Source organism: Xenia sp. Carnegie-2017, unplaced genomic scaffold (assembly GCF_021976095.1).
Source record: "Xenia sp. Carnegie-2017 unplaced genomic scaffold, XeniaSp_v1 HiC_scaffold_22, whole genome shotgun sequence".
NCBI classification, from domain to species: Eukaryota; Metazoa; Cnidaria; class Anthozoa; order Malacalcyonacea; family Xeniidae; genus Xenia; species Xenia sp. Carnegie-2017.
The window spans coordinates 2587248-2605723 of NW_025813485.1; the positions used below are offsets into that span (position 1 = coordinate 2587248).

The following is an 18476-nucleotide window of genomic DNA, read 5'->3' on the forward strand; positions in this document are numbered from 1 at the left end:
TGTTTGACAATTTTGTTTATTTCAAAATGAATACGAAACTACAGTTTACATCGATGATGATATTGCATCTGTAAATGTTGCCAACTTTATATCATTTGAAGAAAGACCATTACAAGAATGAGTTGAATAAGTGATGTGAACTTTATTGTACACGTTAAACCACTCTGGATGATGGTCCATTTTTTCAGCTTGCAGTGCAACACGTGTCATGAAACCAAATGCTCGATTAAAATTTTTGAACACAAACTGCTTTTCGATTCCATCTTTTTCGCTGCACATTTTCCACCCTTTTTCCAACAAAGGTTTCAAAGATTTTTCCCTTTCAGCTTCGTCAAGTTTACTTGGTCCTTTTGACTATTCAATTCAGTAACAAAATTAAATGATGTACATTGTTATGTTACTAATGCCTTTAATGGCAATTTTGTACGGACCTCGAGAATTAGTAGAAAATTAAATAAATTTAAACTAACCATTTTTGTAAGCTTTGCAGAGGTCGAGAAATATATTGCACTAGTTCGAATTGCTGCAAACCTTTGCGTATATCGATGAATCATGAGAAGGTTAAATAAAATATATTAGCCACTCATTAGTATTGACATTGGCAGGTGATCAGTTCACTGCCGGTGTCACCGTGATTTGTGGTCCCCCGTGAAACCTGTTTCCTCCTTGAAAAATGCAAGGGTTATGTACATTGTGTTCAATTTTTCACGGGGAACGAACACAAATCATTCTGAAAACGGAAGTATATCGATATCAGAATGAAGTTAAAATAAAGCGCCAGTTTTCGTTGGTTGGTTGCTTGATGAATTTGTAAAAATATTGTGTCACGGCTAATTTCTTTTTAAAACAATTTCGCATTCAACGTTAGATTTGGGCCCATGATGAAATTACTTAAGAGTCTAGTGAGTTTACAGAGTATACCAAAATTTCGTCACAAACTCCAACAACTCCAACAATTGCTCCAACAACCAACAAAGGAAGCCGCATCCGGAAAACGGTTTCCGAAAAAAAAAAGTAATTTAGTTTTTTATGGTTTGGTCTCATTTGGATTCGTTTGCTTCAGACTTTGTTGGCTTTTTGTCGCATAACATAACTCGCATTGGCGTCATCCTGCGATAATTAGGAGGGGACCATACCATATTATCTTTGATACCAGGCTGATTTCTTTTGAAAGTGAAATTGTCTTGAAAAAATTAGCCAGTCATAGTCAAATATATGAATATGGTCCCCCCAATTGACACAGGATTGACGCCGATGTTTTGTTGCCTTGCAGGTCAAACTTTGCAAAATTAGGGCTTTTGGGCAATGACAGAGTAAAGTAGACTTAGCACACTTATATATCAGGGGCTCGTCAAAATGTGACGGATGAGAACATGTGAGAATAACACATGCATGTTTTGAATTTTGATACCAGAGGTTGATGGTCTTGATGGTCAAAAAGATAGAATAGTAGAAAAGATGGCCGAGGTAGAATCGGCTTCAGAGAAAAATAAGGACGAGGATGATGATTTAGACGCTTTATTAGATAGTAAGTGTATTTGCAGATAATATTGTATCAAAAACTGAAAATTATACTTAAGCCATCCAATGAAAAATATCCGGCACAATGCACAAAGGCTTATCCATTTTCATATTTGCCGAAAAAGTCGTAGATGTAATAATTTTCAAACTATCCAATAAACAATATTTGCCCTTTTAGCAAGGAATGTCTCGTTGGTTTATGACTATGAAATTATATGAACCATGTGATAAGCATGTTGAGCTGCTTTGTGCACACAAGTTGAGCAATATTTTTTATCTGTGAGTTGCAGAGGTCAAACTTCAAAGATCGCGCTCATTCTAATTGTATATGTCAAATCTGGAAAAACTACTATTTACTGATAAGTTTTGTATTGTTTGAATTTTTTTTGCATTTGTCCTTGTTTAAGAATTTTTTTCCACATTTTTTGTGACAATGGCATGTTCTAAATTTATTTTTTAAACGCAATAGCAAATGTCATCTTATAGCAGATCACTTGCCTTGTTTACGTTTTGCTGACGGGCACATTTGGTCGAGTGCTTTTAGACAATCCTAGCAACAATGTTTAACCTCTATTGAATTAATCTGCCTGCCAGCAAAATATAAATATGGCAAATAATTTATACTAGGTGCATTGGAGGATTTTGAAAAGACTCCACCATCAAAGGAGACTGCCAAAAAAGAAAACAACTTGGATAACTGTGAAAAAACAACTGATCCATTGCTTGAAGAATGGGGTTTGAGTGAAAGTGACATTGAAACAGCGGCAGCAGAGTTTGAGAAGTCAATGAAGAGTATATTAGGGGATGATAATGAATTGCTGAGAGAATGGAATGAATTTGCTGGAAAAGCAACAAGCAGTCAAGGTAAATATACATGAATTATAAATGATATGAAGTATTTCATACCTTGCTAAATAGTTTGAAAACTATTTGTTCTGTACTGTTTGCAAACTTTGCATGAACCTAAGCAATCATCGAATTTTACAAAGTACATAAGGTTTTTACCACTTGTTTTGCAGCATTATTTTTATGTTTTAAAACTTGTTGGCATCTTCATGCATTACTTCCTTATGCTGTCCATAAGTTTGATTTAAAATTTGTTCTTACAGAATCTGAAGTCTATGAAAATGGATCCTTATCAGAAAATGCTGAAGCATTTGAAGCACACATATTAAAGACAATGAAGGGCATTGCTGAGAATGCTGAAAGCATTCCTGGAGTAAGTGAAACTTCTATGTATTTAACCACATATCAAAACTTTGCAAATACATATTTATGTGCAATGCCCTGACATGAAACCATTTCAATTGTTTTTTGTCACAGAACTTGTTAGATGATGAGGACAACTTTTTGAAGGCAATGGCCAACATGGGAGTAGATGGACATGGACCTGATTTCAATGCAGGAGTGTTTCCCATGATGCAAGGAATGATGATGAACCTTTTATCAAAAGATGTTCTTTATCCTGCTTTAAATGAATTGAAAACCAAGGTATATGATTCAAAATTGTGTGTTCAGAAATTTGTCACATTATATGCAATGAAAATAGAAAACTCTTGAAGTAAAGGAATTTTCAATTTCAACGATGCCACTTATTTCTCAATGCCAAAGACTGAAAAAAATATGACTGTATTCATATTATGGGTGTCAAGAAATGTACAATTTTGGGCCTAAGAAATTGCTTTTTGTTGACTTTTAAGTATCCTACATGGTTGAGAGAGAAAAAGGATTCATTATCAAGTGATGTTCATGAAAATTATTCAAAGCAATACGAGTTAGTTTGTGAAATATGTATGGAATATGAATCTGAAAAGGAGAAAGATACAGAAGACGTCAAGAAAAAGAGATTTGACCATCTAATGGTATTGATGCAAAAGGTATTTTATTTGCATTAATAGTTTTCTTCTTCAATTAAAACATGTTTCAAAATACGTAAATTTTGTCTCCTAATAGATGCAAAGATATGGTCAACCACCAGAAGAACTTGTCATGGTAAGTTTAATCATTTTCAAAAGTATTTCAGAAAATTTAGCAAATTAATTAGGACAGTTTCATTCATTGGAATGATGATAACCATAATAAGATTTATAATTATGTCTTCTTTAATAGCAACAAGGACAAGAAGCACTTTTTGGAGGAAATTCATCAGGAGATAAATGCCCAGTTATGTGACAGAGTTGAAGAAAATACGTAGTATCATTAATTAATGGGGAGTAATTGCTGACAAAGTCACTCAATTAGTTTCTTGATTGATTTGAACTAGATAGTCAAAATGAAATTACTTATGCGTGGCCATTTACATACAAGTACATAGTAAGTTACCCATATATGGTATGCCAAAATTAATGCAACTGTTAATGAACATAGTCAATGTTTTCTAAATAATCCTGTACATAATAAGACTTTGAAGGCCTTCTGCGTTTATATGTAATTATAGGTTGGTGACTTTTATGATAAAAACATATTTCATTACATTCATGTATGTACATATGTGTTTTAAAGTGGTTCCCTACAGTTTAGTTCCTACTTTTGATATCATATGATATTTTTAGCATGGAAAAAAAACTTTAAAATTAATTTTGGCAGCATACTGTAAGTATTGATAAAAATGTTAATATCCCTAAATCAAAGAGACATTTTTTTCATACATAAAGCATGACTTTCAGTCTCTATTGTAAAATATTCATAACAATCTTTATCTTTTGAAGGCATAGTTGTTAGGTTTGACAACATGAAAAAAATAACGTGCACAATGACAATTTTTTCATCAACATGGAACTTAAATATAGGGAATCACCTCAATATCACATTGTCATTTCATAAAACTTTGGCCACTTACCATTTTTTCTGGGGTGCATTTTTTGTTGAATAAAATTTGTGTCCAGAGAATTTCTAGAAGCTAAAACAGTAAATGGAATCTACACAGCTGAGGTGGAAGGCCATTGGCTCGACGAAAGCTCACTTGAGATTGACTCGGATCGAGATTGATTTGCTTGTGCTTCCATCATTCTACTTTCAATATCGCGTTGAAGTTCGTCACATTTTACACGCAACTAAAAATAAGATGTTTCAAATTCGTTAATGATCTTTGTCGATTATAACATGCACGGTCAACAACAATTAACCTGATGCGTCAGCTGAAATAGTTCTCGATTTCTTTGCTCTTCCGATTCCTAGGAAAAAATTCAATATTGAATAACAAATCTAAGCAAAGCAAAGATTTTTAATTTTCTGTACCTGCGGCTGCATTCTTGGATTCCATCTAATATAATACGATGTCCACAGCTCTAATCTACGAAGACTTGCCACAGGAAATAAGACCTGATTGACAAAAAACGTTGCTACATGGCTACACTACTATGCGTACATGCACGTATTTGAAAGATGATGATAAAATCAAAGCTTACGTGATTGTGCAGATACACTGCGAATAAAGGATTCAAATAGCTTTCTTTCTGCAAAAATCAAAATAATTTTATTATTTTCAATAGTTAACATATTCTACATAAAAATAAATGTCACACCAGTGTCATCTATTTCTTACTAGGGCAACATTGAATTATTTCGTCCCTTACTCTTCCTGTTTTTACAAAGGCAATCTCATAAATCAATGTAACGATTATACGTATTATTGCGCGAGTTGGGGTTTACAATTTGTGGCTATATTACTAGTTCCCGTTTCTGTTTTCACAACGAACTTTATGAATCAGGTGAAAAATATTTTGAGAATGACAGTTTCCTGTCTCAACAACAAATGTTTTAGTTAATCTCAGAAAATCTTATGTAACATGAATGGTAGCAAACATACCTCACTGTTGATGTATGACCATAATGATTCAGTTTTCCCTCGTACATCCTATAACCAAGAAACAATCGTAGTACTAATGTTGTAAAAAAGCTTGAAATTTACAATTTGTTTCACCTTGTCCACTCTCTGACTGTCAGAGTTAAACATGAACGTTCCAAACAAACAGCTTAAAAATAAAGAAAGGAATACAGTAAATAATAAACAGATACTTATTCTCAGAAAATATGCAGCAAAAATGCCAAAAGTGGAGTGAAAATTAAATTACACCAAGTATAGCACCTATGCAGATGATCAAGAATGGTAATGAGAAAATGTTCGTTGAATTCAAACGCGCATGGAAACTGAAAGATACAAGTTGAAACTTTTGAAAAATAAAGATAGTGATGTGCGAACATCAATAACACTTTTGTAATCTACATTTCCTTATCACAAACTATGTAAATACCTGTTTAGTAATTTGCCAAACACAGTCGATGAATTGTACAAAAACTGGCGATCTTTGATCATCAGAATAATTTTTATCACCATGACCACAGCGCTAGACAAAAAGCTGAATGTTTACTAAACTGTCAAAATATAAAGACCGGCTAGCAAATTGATGCAGCCGTAAAATCGAGTTTTTCTTGGGTTGCTCACTGCAATGTGATGATGGATTACCTGGGAAAATTTATGACCAAAACTAAGCCATTCTTTCTCAATCAATACCTGTATGCGATAAACATTATTTTCAAAATGATCTTAAAAAACGTAACTGACGGGCAAATCAAATGTATAATTTGGAAAAATGGATATAACAGTACAGAAGTAAGAAAGTATTTTAAATTAGATAATCGCTGACCTGCATTTACAGCTAGTAACTATTAATAATATTCAGCAAAACTAATACCCATTAACTCATATATACCTCAAATCCAACAATGGTTCGATAGTAAGGGTCCAGAAGCAACATAGAAAGAGCCGTAAGCTATAAATAAAACGTTAAGAAAAAGGAAACACTCTTAAGTACTTCGTTGCTTTTGCATTACGTAAATCATTTGAAAATATGTACTTGTGCTGTTCTGTCCCAGCCATCACTACAATGAACAACAACTGAAGTACGACATCTATCGACCAGATCAGCAATGCGTACAGCACCAGCCAAAATTAACTAGATAAATAAAGGTTTTCATACTTATGTACCAGAATGAACACAGTAATGCTCACGACAATAAGAGTAAATGCAAAAAATGAGAATAAGAGCGGTTAACGGAGTGGTTATTTGTTGTTCATGCACAGAATGGTTATATGTTGTTCATGCACAGAGTGGTTATATGTTGTTCATGCACAGAATGGTTATATGTTGTTCATGCACAGAGTGGTTATATGTTGTTCATGCACAGAATGGTTATATGTTGTTCATGCACAGAATGGTTATATGTTGTTCATGCACAGAGTGGTTATATGTTGTTCATGCACAGAGTGGTTATATGTTGTTCATGCACAGAGTGGTTATATGTTGTTCATGCACAGAATGGTTATATGTTGTTCATGCACAGAGTGGTTATATGTTGTTCATGCACAGAATGGTTATATGTTGTTCATGCACAGAATGGTTATATGTTGTTCATGCACAGAGTGGTTATATGTTGTTCATGCACAGAGTGGTTATATGTTGTTCATGCACAGAGTGGTTATATGTTGTTCATGCACAGAATGGTTATATGTTGTTCATGTACGGAGTGGTTATATGTTGTTCGTGCACAGAGTGGTTATATGTTGTCTACTTAGAGTGGCAGGAGCCAAAATCTCCTACCGAAATATTAACATGCGACACCGTAGTGCTAAACTGCCTAGGGTTATCGGAGAGCCGGGAACCGACGGAGTTTTTAATATTCAAATCAAAGAACAAGTGGAAGGAGGATAAACGCGATTTTACAAATGAAAAGATGTACATGTCTGAAGGAAGCAAAGCACTCCGTTGGCAGATGGGTGTTACGTAAGCATGAAAAACAAATTCTCGGATCTATCGAAAATGTCTTACCCCGACCTTGGAAAAGTTAATGCACTCTCAACTTTAGTTCTCATACTAGTCGCGCTTCACATACTGAACAATATTTCAAATTTGCCTAGCAACAAAATGGGCTAACCTTAACATGTTGCAAATAGTTACTCGCTTCAAGGTTTGCGAGCCAGTGAACATCATCAATGGATGGAAAACAGATATCTTTAAGCTTGCGCAAACTAATAAAAAGAATAGAAAATAATGTACGACCTTCGACCTTCAACTGGGGTTATTTAAAACAGTGGTGTAAATTGGGCCAAATATTTAATGCTGTGCATTCCATACTCTTTGACAAGCATGCAGTTGATTTATTTAAAAAATTCCTTTTACACAAAGCCAGTAAGCTTTTTTTCTTTGCTCAGTAAAGAGAAACATTTGAATAGAAATATTTTATCTCATGATTCTTGTATTTTTGATATTTGTTCAATTTGCTACATTTTTCAAGACATGAAAAAAATTGTGCTGCTGCGACGCTTCCAAAATAGTAAAATTTACAAACACTGTAATTTTTGTTACAACACAAATCTCTTTGAAATCTACTATGAACGGTTTAGTTTTACGAGGACTAGTATTTTTGTCAGAGGATAATTGTTGACTTTGAGGTTTACACAGGGTAATTTAGGACATTCGTGGATGAACCACACCTCTTTTGTACCTTTTTCTTCAAAGCTCTGCTATGTAGCACTGCTTCGAAGCGGAGGCCGTTACTATACAATTTCGGCGGAGTCAGATATCTAGTAGATTGGGTTCTAGTTCATTGATTATTCACAAACCTTTCTCTCATTACATGAATATTTGCAATATCTAGGAAAATTAACTCAATATTTGGATAGAATTCTTCGTTTTCATAACCGCCACCCTTCGCCTAAAGAAAAAGTTAAGTTTTCTAAGGACAAGGAAAGTGGCAAACAAAATTATGTAGAAAAACAAAATACAGACGAAATTATGTAATACCTGATTAGCTACAGCATTAATTTTTGGTCTGGCATCAAGAATATAGAGCTTATGACATTGTGGATTGGCTTCCAGGATGCTCTGTAGAAAATGATATTGAAGTAGGTAGGTAGTGATTTCTAAGGATTTTGAAATGTTCATTCTTTACCTGGAAATATTTTTCATCGTCTTTATTCCTAGCTCCCCGTACTCCACATGATGGTTGACTACAGCGTGTGATTGAAGCATTATTGACAGGATGCAACCAAGATAAAACCTACAATACGTAGAAAAATGTTTAGCCGTGACATATGACATCATGACAAATTTCAGATACGTTTTAAACAAGATACGGTAATTTATGCAGTATTATTGAAGGTCTGTAATTTATGCAGTATTATTGAAGGTCGGTGATTTTTGCAGTACTATTTAGGAAAATGTCGAACCGTTCAAACATTGTGTATAGTTCATACATTCTCTAAGATAGACAGTGAATGAAAACCTAGCTCAACTATAGATATTAAAAACATGCTACGTAGCTTTATGGTAACTAACATATTTTCTCTGAAACTAAATCCACAAACATCAATTCCCATAAAGACATTAAAATAATTGAGAAAAATACATGTTAACGCAAGTGAAAGAATTTGATAAAACATTTTAATATAAATTTTAATAAAAAACATTGATAAATCTTACTGGAATTCTTCCTCTGCTCCTGAATGTCGCAACCTGCTTTAAATCATCGTCTTTAACGTATGTTGGAACACCTAGCTAAAGATGATTAATCAAATGTGAGCTCAAATGTGAATTCTGAAGCACTGTTTAATTTGCTGAAATTGCAATTACACTACAGGACTCTGCTTTCTCTTTACAAAATTTTGTCTCTGGATCGACGACACATGTTAAAATTGTCTAGCGTAAAGCTCTAACATTACATGAGCACAAACAGATATTTAAAAACACATTACATCACAAAATAGAACACAAAGCAGTCACCTTTTTGACGGCTTGTAATTGTTAAAGAATGCAATCATTGTTTTTTATAAAGGTCATGCACTTACCAATGGTGGATATGTATCGCAAAGTCTGTAGTCTTCGTTAACTTTTGATATTCTCCAACAATCAGTTGGCAAGCCCTTAAAACATAAAATGAAAACAATTTAATTGATTAATAAAACAAATTTTCAAAGTGCCCATTGCCTTTTTATGCACAACACTCTAATTTATTGGTGACAAATTTTACTTTTGATGCATCAAGGAGTTAGAGGAAATTTGGCTACAGAAAACCTTTTTCTAGTAAAAGAAGTTCAGCTCAATGATGCAGTCACAAAATAGCTAAAGTCCTTAATCTGACAAACAAAATCCACAAGCTTTAACAACTCCTTTCTTATATCATGAGATTAATATGATGTTATGAGCTTAATAGGTGTAGTACTTGAAAGAAAACTGACTCTTAAGCAACAATACGTTGCAATTTCATGAGGGCCAAGGGGTATAGAAAAACATGTCACAACACAAGATAACTAAGCTTTGACAAAACATAATTTTCTTTTAAAATTACTTGACGTTTCAGATCTCCCACTGCACTGTAGACATCCCATCCATTTTCCTGGAATTTTTCTTTAAGTTTAAAACAGAAAAACTCCTGAAAGGTAAAAGAAACTATTTTAATATCTATTGTTTTTATGTGCATAAACATATTGCAAAAATCTCAAGGATTACCTTAAAATTTGATGAAGGAAAAGCCATTTCCTATACGACAATTAAAATGAATTTTTAACTACTTCACACAACATGATTAACCAAGGTTAGTTTATGCTTTGAAGAAATATGTTTGCGTGAACAATTACATGCAATTATTTCAGCATGTTTATCAAATTTAGAAATCATCTATGATAAAAAGACGACACAAGCTGTATCATAAAAGATGAAGACTTAGTTACCAGATGAAAACCCCCTCTTCCATAATGTACAAGGACATTTGTGTACTCTTACCAGAAGTTTTTCATGAACAATTCTTCGAGAATGATTTTCTTGTTTATAAGCAAATCTTAGATTTCTCATGTCCTATAACAATATACAAGTCATTAAATAACTTTAATGTTACCTGTATTCTATCAGATTTTGTTTTTACAACAACAGTATGTAAGTACCTTGCAAAATATTTCCAAACCATAAGCATTTTCTCCACGACTTGTTGAGCCACCAACTTTTTCCACACGTGCTATTGTTCCAAGAGGACATTCAACTGAATATTTAACTGAGGCCTTGATTTGACAAAAAATAAAAGTGTACGAAGATTTTGGTTTAAACTGGAAAATTAAAGCAACAAAATAATATGTTGCTTTTACATCAGAACATGGTGCATGCATGCAAGTATAACAATAAATCAATATGTAGCTAATGAATACTTGTGGTAGTATTCAACATTATCTCAATTTCAACATATGTACATTACTATTAAACATTTAATTAGTTTAAAAATAACTTTAAAATAATATAGAAATATTACAAGAATTCATTATGTATTTGAAAATATTCTAAATTTATTTCAAGTGAAAAGTAAATTGTTTAGTCAAGCCATAATACTATAATAAGATTGTTTTCAAAACCATTTTTGTTAGAGTTATATGATCAAATTTATTTTACATCGAAAGAAACATAAAAGCTTCAATTTCATAACAATTACCTCATCAGCTTTAAATACCAATTTATAGTTGGTTACATAACTCACGCCACGAACAGGACCACTAAATGGACAAAGATAGGTCACATCTTTTCCTAAAATATTAATCATAAAAAATTATTATTCAATCAAGACCAAGTACACAAAGACTTAAAAGTAATGTTCTTTTAAGCATACGTATTACCAAATATTACCTGTTGCTAAAACCTTTTCTCCTTTCCACAAATGAACATCAGGAATTGTCTAAAGAATGATTCAGAAAAATTAATTATTTTTCCATGAAAAATTGCAGAAGTAATTATTGCAAGTGAAACAGTTTTAAATACATGTAAATCAAGCTGTGCACCAGAGTACTGGAGGCAGAAGTTATGTAGGCCGAAGCTCTGGCTATTTTTGCCTGCTGGAGCCATAGTCAGAGTTTGTTCACCTTCGGAGTTTGCTCATCTCTGGCAAAACTCTGGCAGCAGTTGTTTGTGCTGCAAAAAACTGTCAGACTTTGGTAAACATATCCGATAAAAACATTTTAGTATCAACAAACCATAATTATCGGCACATAATGATAGAAAAGCACAAATAATACAATAAAAATTATCACAATGATTCAAATTAGACAGTTAATAAAATACTACAATAAAAAAATCATAAAAAAGTGCAATTTGAATGACACTTTGTGTTGCTCTTCAACATAACGCTAACAAAATGGTAAATTTATTTAACCAATTTTTGCACTTGTTCAATTTAAGGATTTTATAGAATTAAACAGAATTTGTTTGCCGTTTATTTTCGTAAACTTGACCACATTTATTGTAGTCCCCACAAAATGTCTACTGTTTTAAACTGCATTCAGTTAAAATGCTTAGGAATGAATCAAATAAAATATCGTTTGTATCAAGTAATGTGTCGTAATCACATGTAGAGAAAAACGATAACCTTCAATCAAGCTACCTTTGTGTCTTGTGTCTCTGCTTCATTTCCACCGTTTACTGAAATGCTAGGCGGACTGTCTGTACTGGGGGATTTTCCTTCAGATACTTCATTTTCATTTTCCATTAGAGCTTACAATAAAACTTTCTTAATCCTTTGCTAGGACAAACTTTGAAAAAATGTGAAAAATTAGTACATTTTTAACAAAAGGGAAAGGTTATGAAGAAGAATTGAATGCCATCTGGTACAGTTGAACAAATAATAGCTACAATATAACAATTCTTAACTTTACACAGGAAAACAGGAAACGTATCACATATTATTATAAGTTGTTTTTTCAAATGCCTGTACTTGAATTTGTAAATGTATGATAATGAAGATAACTGCAGGAATACATTCAAAACAAAATTTCTGAGAAGAAAAGATAAAAATAAAACTTACCAAAATAAACCCATTCACTTACGAATAGTATATATTTTGACTTGTTTGACAATATTAGATTAATTCTCTTAGCGCCCGCAGATAAGGTGTACATAGTGTGTGTACTTCATGTTAACAGACGTTTTAAACAATTTGCGAACGGAATGACCTAAAGAGCTTCATCTAACTCCAGGACCAGGAGCATCATCTTTCTCGAGTTCAATTTTACAATAAAATCTATTTTTCTTGTATAGCAGAATTTAATAAATTTATCAATCTTCAATATTTAATAACTTATGAAATAACTTATTTAATTTTACAAAATCAATAAGCCCCGACGCTAGTCGAGACTCGAGAAGGAAGAAATCCTCCAGTACTCACTGATTCCTGTTTTAAAGACAAAAAACTTCGAAAAAACTTCCAATAAACATTAAGAAAAAAAAACTACCAGACATCACATTTGTCTTTAGGGTTCATTGTACTTCCAACTGGGCAGTTAAAGGCCTCTGAGAACTCTTTCATATTCGCGAGAGTGCCAAGAACTCTGATGAAAAGATAAATGTACTTATTGTACTTGTTATTCATGTTGAAGTAGATAAATAATAATTTTCCTATGAAAAAGTCTACCCACTATGAGAATACTCTACCCACCATGAGAATACTCTACCAACCATGAGAATACTCTACCCACCATGAGAAAACTCAACTCACCAAGAGAAAACTCCACCCACCATGAGAATACTCTACCCACCATGAGAATACTCTACCCACCATGAGAATACTCTACCCACCATGAGAATACTCCACCCACCATGAGAATACTCCACCCACCATGAGAATACTCCACCCACCATGAGAATACTCCACCCACCATGAGAATACTCCACCCACCATGAGAATACTCCACCCACCATGAGGATACTCTACCCACCATGAGAATACTCCACCCACCATGAGAAAACTCCACCCACCATGAGAATACTCCACCCACCAAGAGAATACTCCACCCACCATGAGAATACTCTACCCACCATGACTACTCTACTCACCGAAATTTTGTTGGTGCATGAACATCTTCTGTAACTGATAAAAACTCCGAGGTGATGCTAGTTTTGGTGCATTCTTTCTAAATCGTGATAATGTAACAAATCTCACATGTGTAAGTTGAAATCACAAAAATTTTCCTTAAGATGACCATACCTGAGCATAACCAATGAAAAACAACTGCTGACTAGTCTTTTGTAAGTTGGGCAAGATTTCCTCCTCTCCATGTTCTTTGATCCAGTCGACATAAGCCTATCGCAAAACAGGAATTATTCACTTCGTATAAGCCAAAAAACAAATTCCGCGTAAGACATTACATCTTACGTCACACAACAATAAATTACCAGATTGGCTGACTAGGCTACATTAGAAAAAAGTGAATTGGTTGAATACTAACACGATATGCCATTTTTATACCACCACCATCCGCCATGTTTTCACCAAGAGTCTCTCTTCCATCAACCTAACAGTGGTTTAAAAAACAGTAAATAAATGCAATACACTCAGCTTACTTTACATATTTATTCGTTTACAGCTTCATTGTAAAACTCTATCTACTTTTTTCACACTGCTGTGCATTAAGGTGTGCTTAGTCTTTTGAGCTCTCGTCCGCACGAGCCATGCAACTTACATAGAATTTATTCAAAACTTTGTACTTTCCAAATTGCTTCACCAAGCATTCAGCTTTTTCTTTGAAATGCCTGATTGATATTTGACTCCAGCCAGTTCCATTTTCAATTAACTCACCCTGATTATCAAATTTGCGTCCTGCACAGAGTTATAGACAATTATATGAAATGTTATCAATGGCAAAATAAATTTCTGCAGTTCAATCTAGGATATACTTAAATTTCTTAGACCACTTGGTTGGTAAAATTTTATTGTTTAGAATATTATAGTTAATAGTTTTAAATTTAAGGTATTTTTAATTTGAAATTGATCACCCACATATTTTGACGTACGCTAGATCGGTCACAGAATGCTGTAGTTTAACCAACGTGAATTACGTGACAAGAAATGTATTCAGATAATATGATGGAGAACAATAATATTTTAGCATTAGGATTTAGGAATTGATATAGATTACCTGTATCGTCAAATCCATGAGTCAACTCATGACCCAAAACATGCCCGATTGCTCCGTAACTGATTGATCTTAAAATATAAACAAGACATTTGTTAAATATAAGTCGAAAAAAGATAAAAGATTCGAAAAATGTGTGTGTTCAAATACCTGGGAATAACGTCAGAATAAAAAAAAGGTGGTTGAAGAATTCCAGCAGGAATAACTATAAATAATAAAATATAAAATAACATACATTGAAACAAACATCAAGCGACGTCAACGACTCAAATCAAACATTAATTTTTACGACCATGCATAAACAATGTTAAAATTGCAAAATATCTGACATTGATATCGCAGAATTTTTCATTGACACGATTAACTATTTGAATTATTCGTTACTTTTTGTTTTGAATTATTTTCCCGGGAGTCTTACCAACTTCATTTTTGTTATGACGTAAAAGCATTCACCAAATGTGGAACAGTTATCCACCTAAAATTGAAGCACATAGAAATGTGTAAGCAGAATTTAACTGATAAGAAAAATATGAAACTAACTTGTTTTTCTCTGTTATGTCCAAGCTTGGAAAATGTTTGCATCAAAGAAAATCTGTCTGTGTTCACAATGTTCTCAAACCAATGGTTCTCAGATATTTTTAACTAAAAAAGATTTTCGTACAATGCAACTGGAATCAATATAAAATAGACAAAAATCAGCGCATTGTCTATAAAATGTAACTGTTAATTCGTCAGCAGCTACTATTTACACGTTTGATAATAAAGAAAAAAGAAATAATGTTATGTTCCAATTATATGTCTAAAATATTTGGAAGAACTTACATCCTTATATCTTGATGCAAATTCTTTCTCATCCCAAAGATAATGAGGGTATCCTACTTTAATTGTTGCTGCATTCACCTAAAGAAAGCAAGTAAACATATTTTTGTGGTGAGACAATACATAACACATTATCTCGCCAAACTCAATATGTCCAAAAAGAGGCAATAAATAACAATTATATTTATATAACTTTGCGTGTGTCGACTTATGGTCCTATGGCCAAGATAAATAAGGAATAATAAGAATGAGAGAGATAAAGTTAATAATTTATGGAAAGGTTGAAACCCACTGTTGTATTTATATAAACATAATCATCGCCATCCAAACGACGGCGTTCAAATGCAATTAAGCAAATTTCACATTCTATGCACAAATTACAATGAAACATATGAAAAGTCGTCACACCTTCTCTCGGACAGCCTTTTCACTTTTTTTGCTTAACCAATGTTCTTCTCTTGCATTTTCTTTGAATGCTTGAATAATTTTTGACATCATATCTTCAACCTATGAAAAACACAATAGCAACAGTAAGAAGATTTACAAAATATTTAAATACATTTTATCATAAACCAAACCTTTGCTTTACTTTCTGCACTGAAAGCTTTTCGTACAAATAAAGATCCTAATATTGGTCCAAGTATCTTGTCAGTGTAACTAAAGCAAATCTTTCGACGAGATTTTTCAGCTGTTGGTCCTTGAATTTTCTCTTTGAATTTATAATACGTCTTTCTAAATCGGTGGTCTAGGAGAGGCACTACCTCTTTTAATGTCCTCCAAACCATGTAGTTGGACAGTATGCTGTAATCATTTGCGACGTATCGGAACACTGATCATGTATGAACAAGTTAGAAATAAATTGAAGAGTACATAAAATAAATACCTCTTCTTGGTTTTCTTAATAAGCTCAACCATTTTTGGGATGTAGCTATTTGCCAGAACTACCACTGGTTCACTCTTATTTATTTCCTTATTCACAAAAAGAGATTGAAGATGGCCATGCCAGTCTATCTACGCCATATACAAAAATAAAAATGGTTCAGTTTACAAAGCTAACATGAGTTTTTTTCATTTTGTGACTCACCCCAGGAACAGCCTTCTCAAGTTTCCCAAGTGAAACCTTTACATATCGTTTAGCAGACTTTGGAATTAGGATCTGAAAACTCAACGATTAATTAATCAACAGGTAATAAAGAAGGTAGCGCTATACTTCAACCGAGTACTTAGGTCAGTAGCACGAAACCTGTATATAGCAATGGTATATAGCTGTACAAGTACAGTTGGGCTGTTGAAAGCCAAGTTTCATTTCTTCATGAACATGCAACTTTTTTTTCTTTCGCGCAGTGCGGTGTCAATACTTGATCATGAACTAAACGAGTTAGACATACAATATAATAGTAAGCCAATAATCCACACCTTGGCCAATTCAGCTTCAAATTTTATTACATTTTTCATATTTTTAGCAGATTTCCTAGTTCCCACTCCAACTAGATGGCCTATTTCAGTCATGTACCTCCACAAAAGACGAATATCCTGTAAAAAGTAATGTTCTGCTGCAGAGCATGATGAACTGAAACTGATATGAAAACTATAAATTGTTGATGGGTCACAATGATGATCATAAAACTCATGTATAAAGTAAACTAAGGTAAACTGTATGGCTGCATCGACATCAACATCAAATAACTAAAGCTACAATTTAAAACATAGCTACGAAAATTCAAAAGCGGAACTTATGAGAGACGTGTGAAAAAACAAGCATCATGCTGTAAGGTAAGTTTTAATTTTGTATAATTGTAGAAACTATTACGCAAAGATAAAAGTTGTTATCTTATTTCTATCAATATTCTGGAGGTAAGAGATTCATCCTCACATCGTGAAAGTTGATCGAAATAAGATTACGTATTTTCGTTAAAAATGAATGCACACGTCATATTTTTAAAGAAATCAGCACGGAGACTAATTTTCTCCGCACTCTTCAGAAAATATGCCTCTACAAAAGGTGGAGTGATTTGTATAAACTCACTATAGCACTTGTGAAATAAATAATTTGAGGTAAATCCAACGACGCTTGATCAATCTATGAAAGATAACTATACGTAAATATCATCAAACACAGGTAAAACTAAATGACGTATACAAATACAAATTTTCATTCTTAAACTTACTAGAATTACATTTTTCCTCGTCTTTTCACGTTTGACCGGATTTGGAATTACATCGACGACAAAGAATATCTCAGCTGGCGAAATTTTGTGTAAGAGCTTCAACGTATCATAGAAATCCCATTTTCGGATTCCATGTGCCATCTTGGGCAAGAGCCCATGAATGAATGCGATGTATGAAATTTAAAGCTGGTTTCTTTCCTCTTTTATCGATAGTTTTCGTATCTATACACGATCTGTAGAAATTCTTGACTTTTTTTAATGTTGGCGAGTCTGTGCTTGGTTCATCTTTCTCCAGTGCTTCCAGAAGTATTTTTTCGTTGTTCATGCTCAGCTGAGTTATCGCAGAAAATTGATTACGGCCTTCGGGAATCGAGTGGTTTTTTATCCAAGCTCCACAGGAATACTCGAAGAAGTTATCACAAGGATTTACAGACACATTAATTGATCGTAAGATTTCGTTGGCAACTCTTCTACAATGTTCACGATAACATATCTTTGCTTTTTTATTACGTATTATCGACGACGCGTTCGACGGACGATTCAACACGACAGAAGGCAATAAGATAAAACATATTACACTTAAGTTGGCAAAACTTGTTGACATAACTAAAAACTACTTATATTAACAGAAAACATTAAAATGATAAATCGTAAACAAATTAATACATCGACAGGTACCAAAATGGCAAAATAAATATCATCAATAATTGATAAGATAACACATGACAGATCATAACATTTTGAGATAAAATCAGAATGGCTTTTAAGATCCACAGTAAGTGTACATTTGTACAAGTTCAGTGTGCTGTTATTCTATAAGCAATAATACGCTAGCATAATTAGAAAAGAAGCACACCAAGATTAAAGCAAAACACAGTGTAGAAGTTGACATTAATTTTTTTATGCATTTCACTAAAATCTCAATTCTGTGAACATTTAAGAAATGTGTAGCTATATTACACTAACAAAATTAAAATTTCCCAAACTATTCTGTTTTGTTGCAAGTGTTCTTGCTCATAAACATG

The 18476-nt window shown here is 33.2% G+C and overlaps 3 protein-coding genes and 1 long non-coding RNA gene across 4 annotated transcripts; 1 reads left to right on the forward strand and 3 right to left on the reverse strand.

Moving 5' to 3' along the window:
* Positions 1-780, reverse strand: LOC124445653. The gene is made up of 2 exons (XR_006948216.1): positions 471-780; positions 1-354 (listed from the first exon to the last, which is right to left on the reverse strand). It is a non-coding gene; the product is annotated as an uncharacterized LOC124445653 (long non-coding RNA).
* Positions 781-1272: 492 nt separating this feature from the next.
* On the forward strand, positions 1273-4009 carry LOC124445649 (peroxisomal biogenesis factor 19-like). The gene is made up of 7 exons (XM_046996395.1): positions 1273-1528; positions 2149-2385; positions 2631-2740; positions 2845-3012; positions 3222-3398; positions 3475-3513; positions 3631-4009. The coding sequence occupies exons 1-7, from the start codon at positions 1459-1461 to the stop codon at positions 3691-3693; spliced, it is 864 nt and encodes a 287-aa protein (XP_046852351.1). The 5' UTR covers positions 1273-1458; the 3' UTR covers positions 3694-4009.
* LOC124445648 (myotubularin-related protein 2-like) lies at positions 3503-12490 on the reverse strand. Its single transcript, XM_046996394.1, has 25 exons — positions 12358-12490; positions 11938-12085; positions 11187-11235; positions 10996-11087; positions 10460-10573; positions 10302-10373; positions 10029-10058; positions 9868-9951; positions 9368-9442; positions 9003-9077; positions 8473-8580; positions 8325-8405; positions 8144-8235; positions 7456-7549; positions 6378-6476; positions 6234-6293; positions 5987-6034; positions 5775-5867; positions 5609-5670; positions 5444-5495; positions 5330-5377; positions 4929-4976; positions 4759-4842; positions 4647-4694; positions 3503-4574 (listed from the first exon to the last, which is right to left on the reverse strand). The coding sequence occupies exons 2-25, from the start codon at positions 12040-12042 to the stop codon at positions 4440-4442; spliced, it is 1848 nt and encodes a 615-aa protein (XP_046852350.1). The 5' UTR covers positions 12043-12085; positions 12358-12490; the 3' UTR covers positions 3503-4439.
* A 91-nt stretch (positions 12491-12581) lies between these two features.
* On the reverse strand, positions 12582-18126 carry LOC124445651 (endothelin-converting enzyme 1-like). Its single transcript, XM_046996397.1, is given in 19 exon segments — positions 12582-12880; positions 13386-13462; positions 13537-13632; positions 13778-13843; positions 14012-14148; positions 14468-14535; positions 14615-14669; positions 14883-14899; positions 14901-14942; positions 15006-15106; positions 15287-15364; positions 15692-15790; positions 15862-16084; positions 16167-16294; positions 16368-16439; positions 16700-16816; positions 17310-17363; positions 17452-17578; positions 17580-18126. Coding segments are annotated over 19 exon segments (2133 nt in total). The 5' UTR covers positions 18056-18126; the 3' UTR covers positions 12582-12780.
* Positions 18127-18476: the final 350 nt, after the last annotated feature.

Bases quoted from the DNA above. Each gene is read 5' to 3' on its own strand.
- LOC124445648 (XM_046996394.1), bottom strand. From the start codon at position 12,042: ATGGAAAATGAAAATGAAGTATCTGAAGGAAAATCCCCCAGTACAGAC. The intron at 5,868-5,986 runs GTAATCCATCAT...CTTTTTGTCTAG, and splicing joins TTGGTCATAAATTTTCCCAG to CGCTGTGGTCATGGTGATAA. The intron at 4,977-5,329 runs GTATGTTTGCTA...TGATTTTTGCAG, and splicing joins GGTCATACATCAACAGTGAG to AAAGAAAGCTATTTGAATCC.
- LOC124445649 (XM_046996395.1), top strand. From the start codon at position 1,459: ATGGCCGAGGTAGAATCGGCTTCAGAGAAAAATAAGGACGAGGATGAT. The intron at 3,013-3,221 runs GTATATGATTCA...TTGACTTTTAAG, and splicing joins TAAATGAATTGAAAACCAAG to TATCCTACATGGTTGAGAGA. The intron at 3,514-3,630 runs GTAAGTTTAATC...CTTCTTTAATAG, and splicing joins CACCAGAAGAACTTGTCATG to CAACAAGGACAAGAAGCACT.